The sequence below is a fragment of the Drosophila subobscura genome, chromosome O (assembly GCF_008121235.1).
Source record: "Drosophila subobscura isolate 14011-0131.10 chromosome O, UCBerk_Dsub_1.0, whole genome shotgun sequence".
Classification (NCBI taxonomy): domain Eukaryota; kingdom Metazoa; phylum Arthropoda; class Insecta; order Diptera; family Drosophilidae; genus Drosophila; species Drosophila subobscura.
The window spans coordinates 17,017,229-17,041,292 of NC_048533.1; the positions used below are offsets into that span (position 1 = coordinate 17,017,229).

Consider the following 24,064-nt stretch of genomic DNA (forward strand, 5'->3'; position numbering starts at 1 on the left):
CCCTGGCATCCTCGTCAGTGGCAGACTCCCATCTCCAACCCCCCCTGTAAGAGTTTCCTTTTATTATTACGATACTTGATATTATTGATTTTGATTGAGATTTATGTTGCTGCTCCATGGGAGCTCCTTGCCTTGCCTTTCCGTGTGTTTCGCTCACTTCCTGCAAGCCCTCGTTTAGCATATTCCTGGCCGTGTCCTGTCTGTGTCCCTTCTGCAAGAAGTACAAGCAAGAAAAAATAACTTGTCGGCTGCTGCATAAATTTTGTGCATTGCCAGTTCGTTCGTTCTCGCTCTCCACCACTCGCCGTCCTTTGATTAATGCGCAAAAGTTTTGGCGCCTTTAACTAATAAAAGTTTCCGGTAGTAAATTGACTCGAACATCTTTATCAACTTTCTTTCCGCCTCTCTCTGTCTCTTGCAGAACTCTGTGGGGCAGAGCGACTACCGCATTCAGTCGCCGGCCGGCGGCTCTCCGCTGCCTCTGTGCGCGGCCAATGCCACCAGCAACAATGCCAACAACTCCGGCGACAGCAACAGCAGCGCCGTTGGCATCTTGCAGAACAACACCAGTGCGGTGAACAGTGCCGGCAACAACAGCAATGCCGCCGGCGGACCCAACACGGTGCTCCGGGTGATTGTCGAGTCGCTGATGTACCCGGTATCGCTGGACATATTGCATCAGATATTCCAGCGGTACGGCAAGGTGCTGAAGATTGTCACCTTCACCAAAAACAACTCATTCCAGGTAAGCAGACCCTACCCAAAGGAGTTGCCATATAACCTAAGGGATTTCCCTACCTCTTCCTTAGGCCCTCATCCAATATCCGGATGCCAATTCCGCCCAGCATGCCAAGTCCCTGCTGGACGGGCAGAACATCTACAATGGGTGCTGCACGCTGCGCATTGACAACAGCAAGCTGACGGCCCTGAATGTGAAGTACAACAACGACAAGTCGCGCGACTTTACGAATCCCGCGCTGCCACCGGGCGAGCCCGGCGTCGATCTGATGCCCACCGCCGGCGGACTGATGAACACCAACGATCTGCTATTGATTGCCGCCCGCCAGCGGCCCTCCCTAACAGGTGATAAAATAGGTAACACAAACGGAACATTTTCCCGATTTTTTCTATCATTTATGTTTTCCTAAGCTTCACACACACATCTACATATGTACACACACACACACACACACACCAAGATAAATATCTATGCTTTGTTTTAGTCTTTTTTCTGGCTTTACACTTGCTATCGATTCGTCTAGACACCTAGAGCTTAAGTTGCATGCAACACACATAGAAGCATACAGAACCCGGATATAGAACTCACATTGCTCGATCTTGATCTCTCTTTTAGTCAACGGATTGGGTGCTCCTGGTGTCCTGCCACCGTTCGCCCTGGGGCTGGGCACACAGCTCACCGGCGGCTACAGCAACGCCCTGCCCAATCTGGCGGCCTTCTCGCTGGCCAACAGCGGGGCCCTGCAGTCCACGGCACCGGCCATGCGCGGCTACTCGAATGTATTGCTCGTCTCGAATTTAAATGAGGAGGTAAGTTCAATCAGTCTTGGCTTATTTCCTAAAGATAGATCCACCCTTAAGTAGTCCCGATGCCAGGGTTTCTCGGGTTATCCCCCATTCGACCCGCCCCAGCCCTCACTCTCTCTTTCACACTAAATTATGATATAGTAAAATATTCGTAAAGTCTTTCAATTAGTTTGCCTTTCATGTTTGCGTATCAAGTATTCCTTTTATTTTTTAAATACATTTTTTCCGAATTTTGTTGCATATTTCATTTGTATTTAATTTTAAAATCCTTTGGCATTTTTTTCCACATCTTTTCTCGGTTAAGCAAATACCAAAGCAAATAGTGCGCGGCAGCGTGCGTTTATTTGTTTTATTGCATTTCAAACAGTTTTAATATTAACTATTAAAAAATACATAAGCAAAATATGTGTATATAAAAAATATATTAAAATGTATGGAAGCCTGCTCTGGGCTGGAGAGACTTTTTTCGCCTACAGTTTTTCGATCTCTTTGTCTCTCTCTGTCTGTCTGTCTGTCTGTCTGTCTGGTTTCTCTCTCTCTGGTCCAAGGCCAGTTCTTCATTCATCCTGTAATTGTCATTGATTTTTCTACTGTTTATTGTTTACTCTTGTGTTTATTTGTTTGTTTATTATTTAATTTGTAATACACCTAAAACGAATCTCTCGCTAACTGACGACAATACTCTATTTTCTCTTTTTTCTCTGTAGATGGTCACGCCTGATGCTCTCTTTACCCTCTTTGGTACGTCTGCACAAAAAAACAAAAACCAAAACAAAAAGAAAACCAAAACAAATACTTTATTAATTTTTATGTTTCCGTTTGTCTTGTGGCGCAAACCGCTGGCGCTGGGGGGCAGAGTACGGCGGTGAGAGATGGATACACTCGTAGAACTTGTTCCCAAAGTATCTCTTAGCTCTCTCTCTCACTCTCTCTCTCTCTCTCTTTTGTTCTCTGTAACTTCTCTGAGTCTGAATCTATCTCTAACCGTACGAATGCTTGCCCCGGCCAACACACACACATATATTTACACCTCTTGAACAATTTATAAGTAGTTTACTTGATTATTCATTGAATTTACACTGTACGTACCGAGTCGAGTGAAATGTCTGCCCAAAGGCCAAAAGAGAATCCACAGTAGCTGCTGCGCTCTCTCTCTCTCTCTCTCTCTCATCCCGTTCCCATTCCCCTTCTCTTTCTCTCTGTCTCTGTTTCCGCTTCCGTTTGGCATTTACGCCATTTACGTGCAATCAGCAAAAGTGCCATGAATTATTTATGTATGTGGAGGAGGAGGAGGGACAGGCGGACAGGGGTAACAAAGCAAAAGCTGACAAAAAAAAAACCGAAAAACTGAAAAGCGGCACAAAATGTTTAAAATATTGAAAAAGCCTTAAAAAACGTATCGGGTGCATGCAACGGTGGCACATAAAATGCATCCGCCATGTGGGAAATATAAAGCCGGAGCCAGTCCCTCAGCAGAACTACCGGTGGAGCTCAGCACAGAGAGCGATCGAAGCAATTTAGTAAAGGAAAACCCAAAAGCCAATAATCTACACACAGCAGTTGGGGGATTGTGCACCTCGATCAGGTCATAAAACCCATTCAAGTGGTGGGGAAGCATAAAAAGTGTATGCATTGGCAGTGGCACACTTGTGCCAGTATTTATTGTATTGCCAAATGGAAAGAGACCCGGCTAAAGCCAGCAACAAATGGCTTTCTAATAGCTTTTTGCCAGCTGCATGAATAGGAACTCGGAACCGGACCAGAGCCAGAGCCAGAGTCCCCGTTGGGTCCGGCAAATCCATCAGGCAGCTTGAAATTGAAATAGTTGTGGGAGACCAGTGTCCGTGTTCCTGCTGCCATTTATCCAGTCATAAGTTCTGCTTACAAATTGTAAAACAATGAAAATGAAAATGAAAATGCACTCCAACGTCGTGTACATATATTAAAAACGGAACAGGGCAGGGCATCATCCTCTTCCTGGCTCAAAAGGCAACAAGTGAAACCGCACTCGGGCGAGGACTAGGAGCGTTCCTTCTGCAGCACTTGGGCATCCGCTTGTTGCTTCAGCGTTGTCTTCTCTTCGCCCCTAAAAGAGAGTGTGTGTGTGCCTGTGTCTGTGTGAAATTACATGAATTAAGTGTGTGCTCTCGTCGTGGCTTGGGTACTCCGCTCCACGTTCGCCCCATTGTTGAGCTGCCGCCCAGGGGCATCCGGGGGCCAGAGTGTGTGGGGCTAAAATGCATGCACAAAACACATGCTTTAACATGTGCTCATCCTGCCCCACACACACACAGTGAGACACACACACACTTTCGCATTCTGGCAGCACAAAAGATTGAGTGCGGAAGTGCATAGCTATAAAAATGTCCATTTATTTAGTTATCATTGCGCTTGTTGCTGTCGCCATTGTAGCTCTGCCTCTGTCTCTCAGTGTCTCTCTCTCAGTGTGTGTGTGGTCTCCATTCTCCCTTTTACCACATACATATGTATGCATGTGTGTGTGTACTCCTTTTATTCCACTCACACACGAACACACAATCGTATTGTAGTTTTTGCTGGCTTTTACAATTGAAATAAAATTTACTTGTGACTTTTCGTAGTCGGTTTGGCTTGGGCTTGCGTTTGGTTTTGCCTCCTTGGATGGTACTGCGAGTGGGGAATATTCTGGTTGGGTTCTCCTGTCTCTTTGCTGCTTTTTGTCGTCGTCTGTTGTCTGTCGTCTGTTTGCCAAATGAATTTAACTAACTTTGTAAAGTTAATGGGGTTTGCTGTTTGAATTGCTCTGTGTCTCCCTCCTCTGTGGGTGGGTGGATGGGTGTGTCAGTGTGGCTTGTTATATTATTTTATGGGATTTCCACTTGACTTTTCACTTGCGCTGCACACAGAGACAGGTCTTGGCCAGCATTCGTCCATTATGTACTTGATTTAATTACCAAAATACATCGATTGTGCAAGTTTTTGTTGCATTTTGTTCTCGGGGTCTGCGGGGCTATCTCTCTGCTGCCGAGTGTGGCGCATAATTGCAGCATAATGGATTTTGTTGCCGCAACAGCAACAAGAATAACCCCCACCACAGTTCTCTCTGGTGTATTTTTCGAGTGTGTGTGTGTGTGTGTTGCAACAACAGCACTATGCCACAATGACTCTGAGGGGAGGGGAGAGACACTCGCATACGCAGCAGCAACAATGTTAAGGCTCTCACTGACTCCCTTTGTCTCTGGTGACACAAAACGGTTTGTTTGTGGCAACACACACACACACATGTAAGGGGGAGCACTGCATGTGTGTGTGTGTGCGCCCTTTGTTTGCATGCAAATGCATTTAATTTGAGTTTAAATACCCAAATATAACCTTTTGCCAAACAAACGCAACCACAACGAACAGGGTCCCAGGCAGGCAGGTCAGTGGGGAGCCGAACGGTCCGTTGGTTGGCCAGAGAACGGTCTGCAAGAGCGGACTGGGGTGCTGTAATCGGTCGTTGGTTTAAGCCGCTTGCTTTTGCCTTAACCTGGGACCCTCGTTGCTGCCTTTGATTTATATTTACGACGCACAAATTGCACTGCATTCTGTCAGCAGTTTGTGGGGCTTATCGCTCGGAGTAAGCAAAAATTTGCCAAACGTATTAATTGCTTAAAAATTGTCCGTTGTGTGTTGACACGGGAGGGGGGACTCAGGGATTTGGGGTCTGCCACAGACAGAGTGGACTAGCCAAACAGCCAACAGTCCTTGGGGTAGACTTAGGGCAACTGAGCCACAGGAAAGCCGATCAGCAGACTGCTTAGTCGAGTGCAGCAGCACGAGGAGCAGCAGGACGAGCTCTGGCATCCTCTGGCAGCTGCCAGGGCACTGCTAATAAAGCTTAGATTGCTGATTAAACGCTTCAAAGGAGAAGCTGCTGCACAGCAGCAACAGGAAAAAGAAGCAGCAAAAAAGTTAGATACATCATACGCACCGTTGCACAGCCAGAACGGGAACGACACCGAGCCCGATGGAGAGCCAGCAGGAGATGTCGATAAGTTGAACGTTAAGCGTATTATTATTGACCTTCTCTGAAGCTGCCAGGCTCCAGAGCCAGCGAAGTGCCAATAGATTGAGATAAACTTGGTCGCCAGCCAGCGTGTAATTGACGGCAGCAGCCAGGAGTCGGCCAGGAGTCGGCTAGGAGTCGGGCAATCAGCCAAATGGCAAGCTAACATTTTATGTAATAACCTTTGAATTTCCAAGTAGCTAAGCAGACACGGGACAGACAGTGGGACAGACACTTAAGAGGCGGGTTGTACGACAAACAAGGAACTGGCAAGTGGCAAGCGGCAGGCAGCAGGCAGCAAGTGGCTTAGCGGCAAATGGCAACTGGCAAACGGTTGCTTTTGTTATGTTAATGGCAACACGCAGGAGGGACACGTAACAACAATTTCTCCACACATGTGAGGCACGAGAGGTGGCAAATTTTGCACTTCAAACATCTGCCCCAAGCTCAAAGGGCGCTAAGCATTCTTGCAGGGGGCAGAGACCGGGTCCGGGGCCATTGTGCGGTTCGCTGCTTGTTCACCTGAAAGCTGTTTGCATGCCAAATAATAAGAGTGGCAAGCGGAGAGGCAGGGAGGCAGAGACAGCACCACGCACCGCCACATACAAACAACGGAACTTCAAACGGCAGCGCGTTTAGATTGATCTAGCCATCAGTGGCACACACACACAGAAAAAAACACAAAAAAATGGCACACTCCGGCAGGGAGGCAAAAGTTTTGGGCCCCAGCAAACCCTTTTCGGTGCCCAGGCGGCAGTCAGACATTTTATTAGTTTTGACAGCGCTTTGTTGCGCCTGAGTCGGAGAGCCAACAGAGCCTGAGCCTACACGAGGACGACTCAATCGAAAGGACCCAGGACCCATGGGCTCTCTGGGGCATGCTCTTTAGACACTTGACACATGCCGCTTATGCTGTCAAGCATTCAATAAAGTCCTTGCCTCACTCAAGCACCAAAGAAACCCAAACGCAAACGCAAACACTCACATGGATTGGCCACATCCAGCCAGGGGAGAGACTCTGCCCTCCGCTCGCTCGCTTTTGCATAACAATAAAAGAAAACTTAATCAGTCTGGCAAATCGTCTGGGAAACAAACAGGGGGAAATACAGATACAGAAACAGATATCGACATATGCTCCGCTTGTAATCCGCTTACGTAATTGTAATGGCGTGATAAAAATTGATATGATTGCCCCCGAAAATATTATTGAAACGTGTTTAATTGAATTTTTATGCGTTTAGCTTTTGCTCTCCTGCTCGCTGGCTCTCCTGCTCTCCTGCTCCTTGCTGCATGGTTTCCTGTGCACGCGAAATAATTTCATAAAATTTTATATGCGCTACATGTTGTGGCAGCAATGCAATTCGATAGAGTGTTGCACCCGGCATTCCCCTCCCTGCCACCAGCTTATGCACGGCACAAACTAAATGTCAATCCGGTAAATCGTTTTAGCTGCAAAATAATTTGAAAGGTGACAAACAGTTTGCATGATTAAATGGCGGAAACTGCATGGAATTTAAATGTTATCTCTGCCATTAGATGGCACACAACAGCTGGAGCTGTGAGGGTTAAAGTGGATCCACATCGATCTGGTGAGGGGCCAAAGAAAACTTTATAGACTCTCGGGCTAATGTGGCAGCGCCAGCCGCATATTTCTTCATCTAGAACATGCTCAAACAGACGACTAATGGGCCATCTGGGAATCGGCGTCGCTGTCTGCATACGTTAGTGTCGCGCAGCCCACAAAAAATATAAAAAAGGAAGGAATAAAGAACGGCACACAGAAGCGGCAGCTAAAACCTCGAGCAACATTTCTCCTCCATGCCTGCTCCTCCTGCAGTGTGGCGGTGGCAGTGCAAATATAGCCGATAATAAATTATTATCAAGTCTGTCGGTTGTCGGATGCCGTTGCTGCCGCCTTCCGCTGGGTGGTTTCGGTTCGAGGCACTTTGCATGGCCAAGCCGGCAAGCCGGCAACCGGCAGCTTCTCATACGCCCCGTTGGACGTCAAGTTATGCTGGTGACTGGTGCAGCAGCAGAACAGCCGAACAGCAGTGAGATGCAGAGAAGAACTGGCATTCAATACGCTCCACTGCCAATACCTGCATATACTTCCATCCGAGTCTGGCCCTCCCACTTTTTTCTTCCTTTTCTGCCTGCAATTGTTGCTATGAAATTTTCTGGCAAAACGAAATTTTTCGGTGTTTGGCATAAGTCAAGTTAGCAGTTTACGCTGCAGAGGATGCCAGGACTAGCGTGCCACAGCCGCAGGGAGCAGAAGCTCTAGCAGAAGCTGTAGCCAGTCAGTCAGTCAGGTAGCCAGTCATCTGTATAAAATGGATTTACTGCCAACTGTTGAACTGTGTGTCCTGCTCCCAGCTCCCTGCTACTCTGCTCTATTTACGAGTACTACTACCTGCCTGCATTTCCATTGCTACTTTTGTAACTTGTTAGCGCTCCGCTCGCTTCGCTACGCTTCGACTGACTGCCTGCCCCTCACTTTTATGGCCACATTGCTTGCCAAGTTTTAACTTCTTTTCTTACTCCGATTCTGCTGGTTTTTTTGTATTTTTCTGTGTGGATCGGACTACTGCGAGTAGTTGAAAATTTACTTTGCGCATTATTCGATTTGTTGTCTTGGGCGAACAGCAGCAGCAGCAGCAGATGGAGCGGTGTGGCACGGGCACGGGGCAGGGGCAGGGGCCAGTCCTGCACTTTACATTGTTTGCATTGGGGTTGCCCTTGCCTCGCGACCCCTGGCAACTATTTTTTTGTATGCTTGATGGCAATTTGCGCCCTGCTTCAAATTTGCCGCTGATTGGCTCCACATGGTTGAGGGGACTCCAGAGGGTTCCAGGCAGAGTCCAGTCCAGTCAGTCGCCCAAGCGTCCAAGGGCCAATGGACCGACCTTCGGGCAGCTGTCAAAGCAAAAGTCCAATGACCAATCCCAGCAATAACAAGGTGCAGTGTAGCTCCTGCTCGTGCTGCTGCTGCTGCTGCTACATCCCCAAATACTTAAATTCTTAAAGTACGTGTCCGACTCTTAATGGAGAGCACCGACTCGGTGCTCCGAGGGCCCCGCATATTGCACAGTTTTGTGGCGTAAGTAAGCTCGTAAAATACAATTCAATAACGCGTTGGACTGCGCCGAAAAGTTGCACCTTCTTCTTCTTCTCCTTTTTTGCCTGGCAGCGCTGTAAAATCTGTGGCATGCTGAGGCCTTAAAAAGGGATAAGGGCAGGGGCAGGGGCACGGACACGGACACGGTAGAAGATGAAGCCCAAGACGTTGAAACTGAAACTGAAACTGCAGCAGCTCGCTGGCTGGTATTGAGGCTCGTAAAAAAGAGCGGAGAGAACTTATTGAGCTAGTTATGAGTTTCTCGTACATGATACTAACGGCGTCGCCCACGGCAATAATGCGAGTGCTCCTCCTGCCAGCCGCAGGAACACAGAAACACAGACACCCGACACGGGTGGAGCTGAAGCCGGGGGATAGTGCTGCCAGTGGATATCTTCGCGTGTGTGTTATGGCTTTGTGGTGGCGTGTAAAACTTTACGAAAAATCCACTAGCAGCGATCTCCATGGACACTTGAATAATGTGCAGCCACAAAGACTTTGTCATTAGTTGTGGGCAGCAGCTACACTCTTCCATCTCTCCGCCTCTAGACTCTGTCTTGACATTCAAATACTTGCGACACTCGTTTAGTTTTAGTGGCAATGCAATGAAATTAGATTCGAGATACTTTTATTTGTGTTTGCATCCAACCAAAGCTAATAATAATCATCATTCCCCACCCATCTGCCCATTCACAGGTGTATACGGCGATGTGCAACGTGTAAAGATTTTGTACAACAAAAAGGACTCGGCACTCATACAGATGGCGGAGCCCCAGCAAGCATACTTAGGTAAGTCAAACAAATATACACACACACAGGCTATACACCCCCACAAAATACACACAACAAAACGAAACGAAATGAAAGTAATGAAAAATCTGAATCTGAATCTGAACCATCCTCGACCTGGGCAGCAGGCGAAGAGCATCCGACTGCGGAAAAAGAGCAACTGCAATTTGCAGCTTGTTTAAAATGAAAATTCCAGCAACATGAAATTCCAAACTGGGAGGGTGCATTCCTTTGGCAACCGTAACCTGCTGCTGCTGCTCCTGATGATGCTGCCACTGCAGACTGCAGCCTGCCACTGCAAATGCAGCAAACAAAATGTATTAATAATAAAAATTGTTAAAGCGGAAAAGAGCTGGCACAAGAGGATGCGATGCCCACAAAGAGCCGCAGCCAGAGCTGGAGATGGAGACTGGAGCTGAGGACGAGAGCGATGGCTGGCTGGGCGCATAAATGAAATTTTATAAGCGCTTTATTACCAGCGTGCGCCTGTACAGCAGCAGGCAACACCTGGTCCAGATCCAGACCCAGGACATCCACGGACCTCCACCTAGACCCCGAGACCGACGCCAACGCCAACACCGAACCCATGGCCAGACCCCAAGGCAACAAAGGATCTTCGCCTGTTCCGGGCTGCTCAGCGGGACATGCCAATCATTTTATTGCATTTATTTGTGTGCACTTTGCCATTGTGAGGCTGCTGCCAGGCTGGGCGAGCCACCCAGCTGGGCTATTTCTGTACGCATTAAGCGAAATGAAAGTCCTCTCGCATCGTATCGCATCGCGATGCGTTAAGAGCAACCAACCGACGTGCCAAATTCCACTTTATTACAAAAACAGGAGCAGCAGGAGCAATGCCTAGGGGCGGTGGCACTGGCACTGGCAGTGGCAGTGGCAAGGCGATTGAAAGAGCCGGTCGCCGGGACACCCGATGACAGCGACACCTTTCATTTTCAATTTCGATTTGGTTTTATTCCATTTAACACGCCAACTATATCCAGCGGCGCCCCAGTGCGCGCCCGCTCTGGTCTGCGTCTTTCCCGTTGTTCTTCTGTCAGTCTTTCGTTTGTTTGTTCATTTGTTTTCTTTATTCATTGGAAAAAATAACTCAAAAGCCGTCAAAGTGCCCGCTGCGGCCGCCCCATTGCGCTTTTCTCTCTCTCTTTTAATTGAAAAGAACCGAACCGAAGCCCAGAACCAGTTGGCCGGGACAACCATTGTACTTTATCCTGAGCGGCTTTACTGCCATTTCTGTTAAGCGTCAAAAATGCGCTAATTATGAACATTTAATAAGTTGGAACTGGGTCTGGGCTGGCCTGCAGTTATTAGCTGCTTATGCTCGAAGCTGATTTTGGGCCCACAAAAGTATGCTATGACAACCGACAGAAGGACGGAGAGGACAAGCTCCACGCACTGCCATTAATCGCTTGCACACGTGTAATTTATCAATGATATTTTCTGTCACGACTGCTGTGGCCGACAGTCGGCAGTCGGCAGCCGGCAGCGTCCTGCTGCTGTTAATAAAGTTTAAATAAATTTAATCTTCTCAATAAATGCAATGCGCCGCGCTGCCCGATCGCAGCAGCGGAAATTGCCAGCAAATTGCACGGCGAGAAAAACGTAAGCTACTGCATAATGAATGCCAACTGTTTATTGATTTAAATGGAAATAAAATAAGTGAGTGGTGGGCTGGAGTGGAAGGGCTGTCGTGGGATCGAAAAATCCCAGCAGCAGCATATGGACACCACCACACGGAGGCCCTTGGGGCGACATTCCACGACCCACGAGAACCGCAAACTATTTCGCCAGCTTGTCGCCAAACTGCTATGCCATTGCCCCGTCCCTTTGGGCATACGCAATGTTGCATTAAAAATATGCTTTGTGCTGTACTCAATTAAATTTTTAATTATCATTATGCAAACATGCATATCCGCCGCATTCTGTGTCCCCGTGTGCATCCTGTGTGTCGCATTCCTTGGCTCACAGCTCACAGCTATCAAACGCATTCCATTTCCCCCTTTGAGCTTTTCTTTCTTAATTATTTGTGCATGAATTTTCACTGCTATAAGAGGGGTCGCTGGCTAATCAGTTTTCGGCAGCACTCTTGCAAAATGCATTGCAAAATGCTGTCTATTTTTGCCTTTGCGTAATGTTAATTAAATTTGTGCCAAAAATTGACGGAATGCAGACCACAAAATGCCAGCGGCTGCAGCTGATAAAACTACGAGAACAGCCGCCAATACTAGTGCCACCGAAAATATTTATAGCACCCAAAACCAGACCAGAGCCAGTCAAATGTTTGGACCAAACAAGCAAATTATTGTACTAAACATGGAGGCAGTCCTAGACCAGCCACACCTCCCCAGGCTGAAGCACAAACACACACACTATAGAGAGAGACAGAGAGAAATGGAAGCCTCGGGGCATGGGAAAATATTAATGGGAGTGCGGCAGCATATAGACTACTAATGTGCCGCCAGGTCTGCCAAATGGCAAACACTTCCGCTGGCTCCTGGCTCCTGGCTCCTGGTGTCCAGGTAGCAGTCTGAAAGGCAATGAAGTAGCAAGAGAGAATGGCAGTAGGGGAGTGGGGATGGAGAGTGCGCACTTATGCACTCATAAAATATTAACAAATTCATTCGTTACTTTGCCCAAAACTCTCGCCAACTCCAACAAACAAAGACGATTACCGACAGCCCGGCAAAAGCGGAGCAGAGGGCAGGGAACTCGAGCCACGGACCATGAAGCAGGGGGGAACAGCAGCTGTCCAGGGTCACCCACACCCACACCCGCACCCACTCACGCCCACTCATGCATAGGAAAGTGTCTCGTAAGGTGCTGTGCGTTATGCCATTGAAGGTGTGGGCCCTGTCCTTGTCCCGAGTACGGGTCGTGTCCTGGTGTGGGTGTCGCAGTCAGTCCCCACAAAATACGGCTACAATTGCACACTCAGCATACGAATTACAGCGTAAAGGCGCAAACAACTTTTTGTAAGTGAAGTCAACAGCAAAATGGGAGACAACAGACAGGCTGGACAGGGGAGGACACGGCTACGGACACGGACACGGACACGGAGACAAAACTCGGCCGAAACAAAGTGCGACAGCAATCAGAAGGCAAAAGACAGAGGCAAAAATAGACTAAAACACACAATGAAAAAACAATAAGCATGGGGAAGGACCCCAGGACATCCCCCAACGTCCAGTCTGAGGTGTGTGTGTGTGTGTGTGCGAGTATTGTAATGGAGGAAAGCAGGAAATCGGAGCTGAAATGCGAGCAGCGTAGGCGGAGGCTGGGAATGGGGAGGACTCTGCTCTGGTGGAATTGGTTGCTGGGCGGGATTAAGTTTTTGCGCAACTTATTACAAAACTATGTACAGGAATAGACACAGAGTCGCCCACAAATTTATTGGCACACTCCCAGCAGCTGTCGTCCGCTGTATGCCTGCGTGATTCCACTGCCTGACTGCCTCCTGCCTGCATGCCTCCTGCCTGCTCTCTCTTTCTGCCACTCGTATTGGGGAATTTTGCGTAAATAAATTTGCAGCTTCTGTTATTCTGTACAAATTACTACCAAATATTTTGCATAAGCGTACGCATAAAGGCATTTACAATAAAAGCAAACAAACACGCGCACACACACACGCACACACACACACGTACAGACATATGTATGTTGGCAACATTCTATGGCAACATATATATTATGGTCCATTACGCATACGCCATGTGGAATCTCGTGTGTCTGGGTGTCTGGCTGCTGCCCTGGAAATACGAGTAGAGTTTTGTGAAAGTTTTCGGCACAACTCTGGGGCTGTGGGACGGCTCTACCCTCCCTGAACCCCACCCCCCTGCCTGTTTGACAATGCTAAGTGACTGTTTGAATGACTTGGCGCCTGGCACTCGGTCGGTCGTTTGGTCGGTGCTCACAATTAATTACGGTGAGGGGAAACGACTCCGAGAGGATGTTTTGCATAGTTTACGAGCCAGAGATAATAAAGTGTCGAGCTAGTGCAAGTGCAGAGCTATAGATCATAGTCAAGGCATTGCCGGACATTAATCGTTCAAATCATGAAACTTACAATTGAGTTCTCTCTCACAGAAACCTGGAACACACACAGTCACACAGCCCATTCCCCTGCCCACCGTAAAATCCTGCCTCACCTGAGCCGCGCCGCATTTTCCTCTGCTTCCGGAGCAGCAGCTCCGACTCCTCGGGGTTGTCCCAAGTGTATGGGCTGCTTAAAAGTCTTAAACCAAGAACTTCATGCATAAAACAGAGCCAGAGACAGAGCGAGAGATGGAGACAGAGACCCGTGCTCAGAGCACTCCATCCACGAGTCATTTCACTTACTTTTTGGGACCTGTGGCTCAGCTGTGCGTGTGCACTCCTTTTGCCTCCTTTTTGCTCCTTTTGTTTTTGCAAGTTAATAATGATTTGTTGTTGTTGCTGTTGCTGTTTCTGCTGCTGCTGGTCAGCCCAGTAATTAAAAGTTTAAGATACTTTTTGAGTTGGGGAACAGTTCCGGAACCAGAAACCCATCCAAAGCCAAAGCCAAAGCCAGGAGCAGCTGCAACACTTTGTGGCTCGTAGGCAAAGTTTCGGCGGCTCGTCTTTCCCCCTTCTTTCCCCCTTCTTTTGGGGCAAGTGTCTCGCCTGCACATTAATCTTTATTACAAGTGTTTGTCATACAACGACAACGACAAAAAACGACAACCAAAAGCAAAAAAAGTGTTTAGGCCGCATATGAGCACCGGGAGAGGCACAGCCCACAGCCTTTGTCACTGCTGCTGCTGCTGCTTCCTTCTCTTATTTTACAATTTATTATATTCCTGTGCCTTTTTTTTGCTTTTTTGTAAAATCATTTAATCCATTAGGCGAACAATAAACGGCTGAGTAAGCATATTACTTGACAATAAAACAGAGGAGACCCAGTCCCAGTCCCCACTCTGATTCCCTTTGCCATTTCCATTCCGAAACCAAATCGTGACAACTGCTCCTACAATGATAAAATGCCATATAATTTATTAATATAATGCACGGAAAATGAAATTGAGAAAAGGATATCGCCTTGGACAGTTGCGTGGACTAAGCCTTTGCATGATGCGGCACAAAGGGCACAGGGCACGGAAGTGGGGCAGGGTGCAGACTCAGGCAGAATGAACCGAAATTAAATAAAAAGAAAGTAATCGAAATTGAAATCGAAAACGAATACGAAAAAGGAATGGAAATGGAAATGGAACTGGAAATTGAACTGTATTTAAGTACGACTGCCTCTGGCGATGGCAAAGGCACTCCCAATGCACATGCAGTGTGCCGCAGGTGTTATGAGGAATAAGGCAACATCCAATTGGAGCTGCATGTGGGAAGAGCAGATAGGAGGCCAGGACTGCCAGTGGCGCTGCTCAAGCGAAGTTTTTGTTTGGTAATACTTTTACGGCCAAGCAAGCACATTACATTTCTGCTTGTATAAATCACCAAAGGCAGACGACATCGACATTGATAAAGTTGCAGTTACATTTCAGTTTTCACTACCAGCACGAGTACGGGTGGGGGACGAGCACAAGTATGTAAATATTTGCCAGCACTTATTGCTGACTTTGTTCAACTTCGACGAGTGGCGGCGTCTCCGTCGACTATCGGTGGGTGGCGCCAGAAAACAATTTTATGGCTTGTGGCACAGCATATAAATTGCATTTGCAGTTACAGATACACAGATACCAGCACACACATACGGGTACACCACCAATTTGAGCGGCATATGGCCAACAAACAAACAAAAAAGAATACACAAGAAAACAGAGTAAACTTTGCCCCTAAACTTGTGTGCCGTCATTTTAACGTGTTTGTTTTGTTTGTCTTGTTACAGCCATGTCTCACCTTGATAAATTACGTTTATGGGGCAAGCCGATACGTGTCATGGCCAGCAAACATCAGGCCGTGCAGCTGCCGAAGGAGGGACAGCCGGACGCGGGCCTGACACGTGACTACTCACAGAATCCGTTGCATCGCTTCAAGAAGCCCGGCAGCAAGAACTACCAGAACATCTATCCGCCATCGGCGACACTGCATTTAAGTAACATTCCGTAAGTATCCCAAACCGTTTAAAGATGCCCTGCCCCACAGCTGGAGGCTGCCCGTTCGTGCTTTTTTTGTTGGTGCTCTGCCCTGCGGCATCGTCAATGAGGCGTTTGCAGGCGCTCTATGGCGCGGCACGACACTGCCTGATAGGATAACGTGCAAACGCAGAGCACGGGGCACGACAAGGCAATTACAATTACCGCTAGGAGCAACAGCCTGGGATCCGTCTAGGGTTCGGGCTCGGGCTCGGGATGGCGCCCCGCAACGCCTTGTCTGCCAAATATGACAAAGCGCCCTGCCAGGCCATTGTGTGTGCCCCTCTGTTTGGGTTGGGGCAGCCTCCCTGCTCACCGCTCTCTGCTGCCTAAATTTATGAGGCAGCTGCAATGGGGGAAGCGCCTGCCGAGACGCTATCAATGAACGAGCCGGCACAGCAGGCACGGCGGGTGGTCATGGGTGGCGAAACGCTCGCACATAAATCGATATCAGTTAATTTTAAACCGAATCTAAGCAATGTATCATTTTTGCATTCCCCACACAGCTCATCCTGCTCCGAGGATGACATCAAAGAAGCCTTCACCTCAAACACTTTCGAAGTCAAAGCATTCAAATTTTTCCCGTAAGTAATTGGCATTCGCGCTCCTGGCGGACAGAGGCTAACCAAAGATTCTTCTCTTAACTTTGTGGTAGCAGCAAGGACCGGAAGATGGCGCTGCTGCAGCTGTCGTCGGTGGAGGAGGCCGTCCTGGCACTAATCAAAATGCACAACCACCAGCTGTCCGAGTCCAACCATTTGCGCGTGAGCTTCTCCAAGTCGAACATCTAGAATCCGATTCGAGGTCAGGTTTACTGAACCTGACTGGGTGCCGGCAGCAGCTATGTGCACCACCACCACCAGCTACAAGTCTATTGGCAGCAACAGATACAATCTATTATTCGTAGTACAAGAAGGAAGCACGCACACTTCAACTGAGGATTAAGCTCTCAGCACAGAACATAAAAACCAATCCAGAACCCATTCGAATAGCATCGCAATCCAATCCAATCCAATCCAACCCAACCGATCACCCAACCAGCGGCAACAATCGATGTATGAGCTATAACCACACAACAGGAAAACCAGATGAAACTCTAAGCTAGGATCTGTCCACGCTGTGTTCCGCAATCGTTACAATCGAAGGGAACAGAGGGGAGGACAAACACCGAGAGTAATCGTAACTAAAATCGAAATCAAAAGAAGAACCAGCAGCAGCAAGATGGCAAAATGCTAAGCGTTAAATAACTAAAGTATAAACTGAAATTATATATGAGGATTTAGCATTTCAAATTACGGCGCACGCAGACAAAGCAAACAACAAACAAACAACCCACTAAACAATCAGCAACATCGTATCTTAAGCTTAACTTTAAACTATAGTTATTAAGTAAATTGCATTGCATAACAAAAGGATATATAACAAAACAAAACAACAAACAAAACAAAACACAAAAAAAAGAGGTTTAACGAGAGAGTAGAGGAAAAGTAAATTTAAATGAATGAGACAGTTGATCGTAAATTAGAGATATTTTTAGTGCACTGTACTGTGTTTTGGTTTTAAAAAACGGCAGAAAGTCAGAACGAAAAGAAAGAACAAAACGAAGGAAAGAAAACAAAACAAAAGAGAGAGCAGAGAAGAGAAATTATGTTAAAAATGAATTAAGGCAAAACGTTTTATTATGTATATGATGCTGTTATTATATTTTAAATGAATGCAACTTAACATTAATTTTTTATAAATATGCAAGAAATCAATTGCAAGAATCGCATAGACGTAGCTCTTAAATGTTTTTCATTTTGTTAGACTTAGAGATGGATATGGAGATGGTCCCGAATTGCACACCGAGTCCTAGGCATTGAAGCAGTGAAGCGAACAGATGTGAAGAATATAGTGGAGTTTATGGTAAAACTGATAAAAATGTATTAAATTTGAATAAGTTGAAATAAATCGGCCACTTGGACAAAAGCGAAGAACCCCCAGATGTGTGTATATCCAAGAAGGCGCACTTAGCTCTCGTCTGTTTGTTTAGCATTAACTGATTACTGATTAGTGAATACTGATTACTGATTACGTGAGAATAATAATTTTAAACGGCAGTTAAATCAACGCGTACGTAAACCCTATGTGTGTGTATGTATATGTAAATGTTGTTAAGCTAGCGCAAATTATACACAAATCGATCAAACAAGTATATATACACATCTGTATAAGTATGTATTGAACTACAACAAAACCATGAAACAGGAAATTAAACAAATTTTAAGCTACGAAAAAAGTATAATCTCAAAATGAAACAACAACAAAACAAAAACAAGAAAGAAAAACAAAGCAAAAAACAAAAGAATGGAATGGAATGGTAATTATATTTAATCATAGGCATACTGGTAACGAAAGACATATACGTGTTTTAGCAAAAACAAAACTGAATGATTTTTTGATAATTTTACAAGAACCCCACAACATACACAACCAACACACACATGCAACACACACACACAACAAGCAGACACACCCACACAATACACACAAATCAGACAGATACACTCATATATGAAAGTTTATATATATTTAGGAAGTGAAATTATTTATACGTTGGCGCAAAAGAACAAAACAAAACAAAACAACAACAAAAAACAAATAAAAAGTATAAAAAAACAAAAACACAAAAAGGTTAAAGAATCAACTAATTGTAACTTAATTGATATGGATTTAGTTAGTAAGAATGAGTAGCAGTGATCGTAATTTAAAATTAACAAAAGCAAAAATAAAAGAAACAAAAATAAAACCGAGACAGAAACAGAAACAGAAACACGGGAGAAGCATACAAATCACAAAACAAATTAAAACAAAACAAAAAGGTAACAATTAAATGAATGAATAAATATATATATGTATATGAGTATATATGAAACGTGTACGAAAAGCAACAGTAAAATATTGTAAAATGTAAATCGTATGGGAATACTATATTTACAGTTGTCAGACAAGTCGCAAGCGGTGCAGAATGTGGTTGAAAGTGGCACAGAAAAAGAGAGCAATCAGAACGTGTGGGGGGAATGTCTCAAAGGAGCTCACGATAAGTAAGAATACAAATAGTTGAACAAGCCTCTACCTACATTTTCCACGCAGAACACAGAACAAGCTTACAGAAAAGAACAAGAAAAAGATAAAGAACGTTTTGAGCCACCAAACACTAGCGTTTCATATACAACATAATGCAACTTACTATCTAACTTAACTTTAACCTTATACCTATTTATCATACTACCTAAATACATATGCTCTATGTCTATGTCTACTACTTATATACCATATACACACTATATACATGTTTTGTTAGGCGCATCGATGCAAGGTAACACGATATGATATGCTATATTATACTATACATACCATACTCGTACTCGTACGTTTATATCAAAACCCACGACTGCTAGAATTTCAACTGAGAACTCTTGACAAATCAAAAATTTCATACAAGTATTTAACGAACTTAATCTACAACTTCATACCCCAGAAGCAACATCAATACAATACATACAACAAGTATATGGAAAACGAATGCACACACACACACACACACAGGAACACCTACATACACACACACTCATACAATCCAGAATGGATCTAGGGAGCAGGGGATCATGAGCAGCAGCAGCAGCAGCATAGCATCCTGGGGCTGTCCTTTGGTATGCATTCAAAGCGTTCAAAGCGTAATCAAATATTTAGCCCAACGATAATATAGAATCAATTTGCGCTTCAGCGTGTAAATGTTGATAGTGAACACTAAACACCGAGAAAGCAGCATGCGAATTAATAGAACTAATACAGAATCTAAACTACAGTTTAACGATCGGAATACGAATTATACACAGTAATGCAGAAATTAAACAACATTAAAAGTACATTAAAAGAAAAAATGCAAGTGAACGAAGGACGTGCAGAAGAGTGCAGCCAATTGAGAAAACAGTACACTAAAAAGTATTACTTTACCAAGTAGAGAAAACCACAACTAATAATTAATTTACAATTAAATTGAAGAGCCTAAAATTGCGAGCCTGCTATGGAGAGGAGTGAATATTAATCAACGTACATCCCATACAATTGTTGCATTTGTCAAAGTCAAAGTGATCTCGTTCGACTGACATTGCTGGCGACGATCAAGGGGGGGATCCGCGGGGGTCCCACAATTGCATTAGCCTAAAAGATCTAAACTAAAACGTTAAAACATAAAACAGAAGCCAACAGTTTTAAGTTGTACAGTACGACGAGCTGCAAGATGAGATTTTACCAAAATGCAAAGTGAAGCATAACAAATTGAAGACTAATCGTGGATTACATATTATACATATATACATATACATAACAGTATATGCGGCACAGGTTCATATGTTGTGAGGCATCTATCGGTGGACGAGTGCGACATACTGCATGCATACTTACACACGTGCTACTTTTACAGTTAGAGAAACCAGATATATATGTGTATGTACTATATGTAATTGTAGCTATAACTATATATATATATAAATGTATCGAGGAGGAGAGCAGCAAATGATTAGAAAGATTGCGATCAGTCAAATCGGAGTGCAGTCAGAGGGTGGAAACTATACACGAACCAAAAGGAAATCAAAGTAGGGGATGGGGGAAAACAGGAACCGTTTTTGTTTTACTGAAATCACATGCGCAACATATACAACATGAACAGAAACATATCAGCATTGTTTGACATATGAGTAGTTCATTTAAAACAATCTCCTTTTTTCTACCGCCACAATCCGCAGACAGCACCCGAAACCACAATTTCAGTTTAGCTTAAACCAGTTCAGTTTTGGTCCACGTCCACGCACACACGAGACACCACATCGACACCGACATTGAGCTCCTGGAAAGGACCGACACATTATTGCGTATATGAATACATTTACAAATCGTTAGTTTGGCAAAAGTCAGAAAAAGTAATACTTAAGGATTAGCGGAGTCGTAGAGGGTGGTCGTAGGGAATATGTTTGAAGTTTTGGCAGAGGACAAAACCAAGTGAAAATGCATATACTAAATTGTACAGTTATTCAATTTGTGTTGAATGTTTTTAGGAACGGAGATTCATGCGTTTTTTGTGCTCGGTGTCCAGTATCTTTAGTAGCTCAAATTTTTGTGGGTTTTTTTAGTGGATGATGAGAGGCGCCAATCAAAAAGTGTTGTTACGTTTATGGTTTTGTTCATTTTGGTTTGTACAATTAGACAAACGTATACAACTAATATACATACAATATATACAGACAAACGAATGAATATGTTTATAGTTAGCGAAATCTGGATGCGTTTTACGTGCTACTTTTACACAGAACTTGTTTTCGTTGCATTTGAATTGCGTTCCCGAGACACTCACAGGCACATACCAAACATAAATAGTACAGCAAACAGTTGACAACAGGCAGAAGTTCCTACTTTTAGTAAAACTGATAAAAGATTAAACATAACTAACCGAGATAAATTGCAGCAGTGAATTTAATATGTACACATAAAGTCAAATTTTAATTCGATTCGATTGCCGCTTTCCTTTAACACTCTACACTTTTCTGTTGAAGTTGGATTTCCTTGGTCTGTCTATCACTTGTGAATATCTGGTGCGGCTTTAACATTAGTCAGGCATTATTGCAAAATTTAAATAGGGTCCAAGTTTTAAATATTAAAAATACAACTCAGAAGGAGGGATAAACAAAGGATGAGATACATGTGAAGTGGCGAATGAACAGCCGTCTAATTGGTTCTAGTATTTGGTACCCAGTCTTCAGGAAGTCTTTTATGGAGTAAAATAATGTCAGTCACTTTCTCACCACAGCAACACCCACAGCCACAGCCACACCCACAGCCACACCCACACAGCCATCGGCTAACTATCGTTGTAACTGAGAAAGCTTAGCAATCTGCCCTAGATCTCGACTCTTAACTGCTTAACTAGCCCAACTGCGAATAGACACACGCGAAACAATCAAAGTTGAAAACATCTCTTGAATCAAATTTTTAATTATACACCAAGCAAACCACTTTGAAACTTTTGTGCTCTCTAATTGTACAACTTAAAGGTAATACGACAAGAATAATCATTTTACGCTCTAAACGAAAGAAAAGTAAACAAAACGAAACAAAACAAAACGGCGATGTTTATGTAATGCAAGATTTTTCTCACCAAATTTTACTACAAATCTCTTATGTGTATTGTATATAAAAGAAAAACAAAAACAAATACTAATGTGTATTGATATATTTAAATGTATTGCGATTGCAAGGAAGAAGCTGCAACTGCAACAGCAACTGCAAGAGCAGAATCAAACAAAACCAGCGCATGAAACGTCAAACAAAAACAAAATGAATTAACATCCAACAAACAGCAGCTACGCGACTCTTAATTAATTTTTAAACAAACGTAAGAAACATTTTCATAATGCGATTGAATTTGACGGCACAAAGCGAAATGTACGAACGAATTGAGCATTTTGCCGAGCTGAAGATACTTAGAACTAATGAGTAAACTGAAGACAGGAGGCAGGACGTAACTAAGGGATGTGTGAGCAGATCTGCAGGCTGCGGCGCTGGTATTGAGACATTCAACTGGGCGCAGCGTTGAGATTGCAATGATATGAAATGAATATTTGTTATGTTACAAGCATTAATTAATTAATTATTATAATATTAATTATTATTGAAAATATTTGAGAAATAAATATAAAATAAAAATGATTCAAATCATTAAAGAAACAGACTTTCCCTTCAATTTGGCTGCAGACAACAATCGGCTATTTTAGCTGCCGGATGGTATGGATTCAGACTGCCTATCGGCATCAAATTCTCGGCTATAAAAGGAACTATGACTTTTGGCATGAAACAAAATCACCCTGCGAATGGCGAAAACGAAACAAATTCGAGATCGTGGTAGCAGGCGAGCAGAATTGACGGGGAGCTTCGCTTTTTTCAATCCCAAAAGTATGCTATGATTTTCGTATCTTCTGAATTGTTTGTTGTTGTTACGATTTCTCTTTTTATACCCGGTACTCGAAGAGTAAATAGGGTATATTGTATTTGTGCGGATAAAGGTTGTATGTAACGCACAGAAGGAAACGTTTCCGACCCCATAAAGTATATATATTCTTGATCAGCATCAATAGCCGAGTCGATTGAGCCATGTCTGTCTGTCCGTCTGTCCGTCCGTCCGTCCGTCTGTCCGTCTTGTTTGTCGGCTAGTTCTCAGAGACTATAAGAGCTAGAGCCACCAAATTTTGGCACCAGACTGCTGGATGCTCACACTGAAACCAGTGTATTTCAAAAATGAGCCCCGCCCCCTTCCGCCCCCGCAAAAGGGCGAAAACCTCCCAAATCTACAATTTTGAAGATAACAGAAAACTAAAAACTCCATTCCGTAGGGAATGACCATATCTATCAGATCAAATTGGGAGCCGATTGGATCATTATTATAGCCACAATGATTACTGGTGATCTATGCGCGCTATTTTTCAAATTTTTCCATGTTATCACTTAATAAACATGTCTCTCTTAATAATTTACATACATTTACATACTGTAGACAAAGTCTCGCACTCGCTGTGCTCAAGGATAATGATCGCTACATTTACTATCTGGTGACGAAGCCACAAAGCTGGGGAAAACCAACATACGAGTCGCTGCAGTCATTTCTGGAGCAGATGCGCGAACACATGGTGAGTGGCTTGCGCTAACTTTTAGATCAATTCTTTGCTTAAGCATTTCGAACCTTTTCGCAGCGCAAGAACATCGTTAAGCAGCTGGCCATACCGCGCATCGGTTGGTGGCTTGGAATGGGACAAAGTCAGCGGCGTTCTGGAGTACGTGTTCGGGCAGGAGCAGCTGGAGATTGTCGTCTACAACTTTGTGCCTCCACCAAGCAATTAAGAATCAATAGTAGGCGAAGATATCAAATAAATGAAGTATACATATACATACATATACCTAACATCAATTGTATTTATTATGGGAATGGGAAATATTAATCCTTGATGTCCTTGAAGCGAGAGAGATTGAAAAGGATCGGGGAAGTTGTCCTGATTACGAAAAGGTGTGGCATATTCTGATCGGCCCACAAATACAGGAGAAAAGAAGAAAACAAAACTGTTCTGTCGTTGTTCTCAAAATTTGTTGTAAAAAAAAAAACTTGTACATCAAAAGATGTTTTTGTTATTGTTGTACAACAAACACTTTCTTGTGGTGAACCAACCACGTAGTTAGCACAGAGGCGCTTCCGCGATCACGACGGCCATTCTTAAACTAAAAATGCGTTCGCACAGTGGCGCCACCGTGATTATTACGGCCATTTATGGAACTAAAATATCGTAGTTCGAGAGTTGGCCGCTCTGTGTTGGGGCGCCACTGTGAAATTTTGAAATTGGTCCACTGAAATGGCCACAAACAGGAAAATTTTCAGACAAAGTACCAGGC

General features: G+C 44.5%; 1 protein-coding gene across 5 annotated transcripts in view; it reads left to right on the forward strand.

Annotated features, from left to right (window-relative positions):
- Positions 1-18,240, forward strand: part of LOC117898438 (polypyrimidine tract-binding protein 1) — a 150,228-nt gene extending 131,988 nt beyond the window's left edge. For 3 of the 5 annotated variants that reach the window (XM_034807841.1, XM_034807842.1, XM_034807843.1), the window contains 8 exons: positions 422-745; positions 810-1,095; positions 1,355-1,548; positions 2,253-2,286; positions 9,387-9,479; positions 15,346-15,562; positions 16,099-16,176; positions 16,251-18,240. In XM_034807841.1, the coding sequence (XP_034663732.1) occupies positions 422-745; positions 810-1,095; positions 1,355-1,548; positions 2,253-2,286; positions 9,387-9,479; positions 15,346-15,562; positions 16,099-16,176; positions 16,251-16,383 (1,359 nt within the window). In that variant the 3' untranslated portion in view covers positions 16,384-18,240. Of the gene's footprint in view, positions 1-421; positions 746-809; positions 1,096-1,354; positions 1,549-2,252; positions 2,287-9,386; positions 9,480-15,345; positions 15,563-16,098; positions 16,177-16,250 lie in introns of those variants that run through there. The other 2 variants (XM_034807840.1, XR_004649147.1) reach the window with 2 other exon arrangements.
- The last annotated feature ends 5,824 nt before the right edge of the window (positions 18,241-24,064 follow it).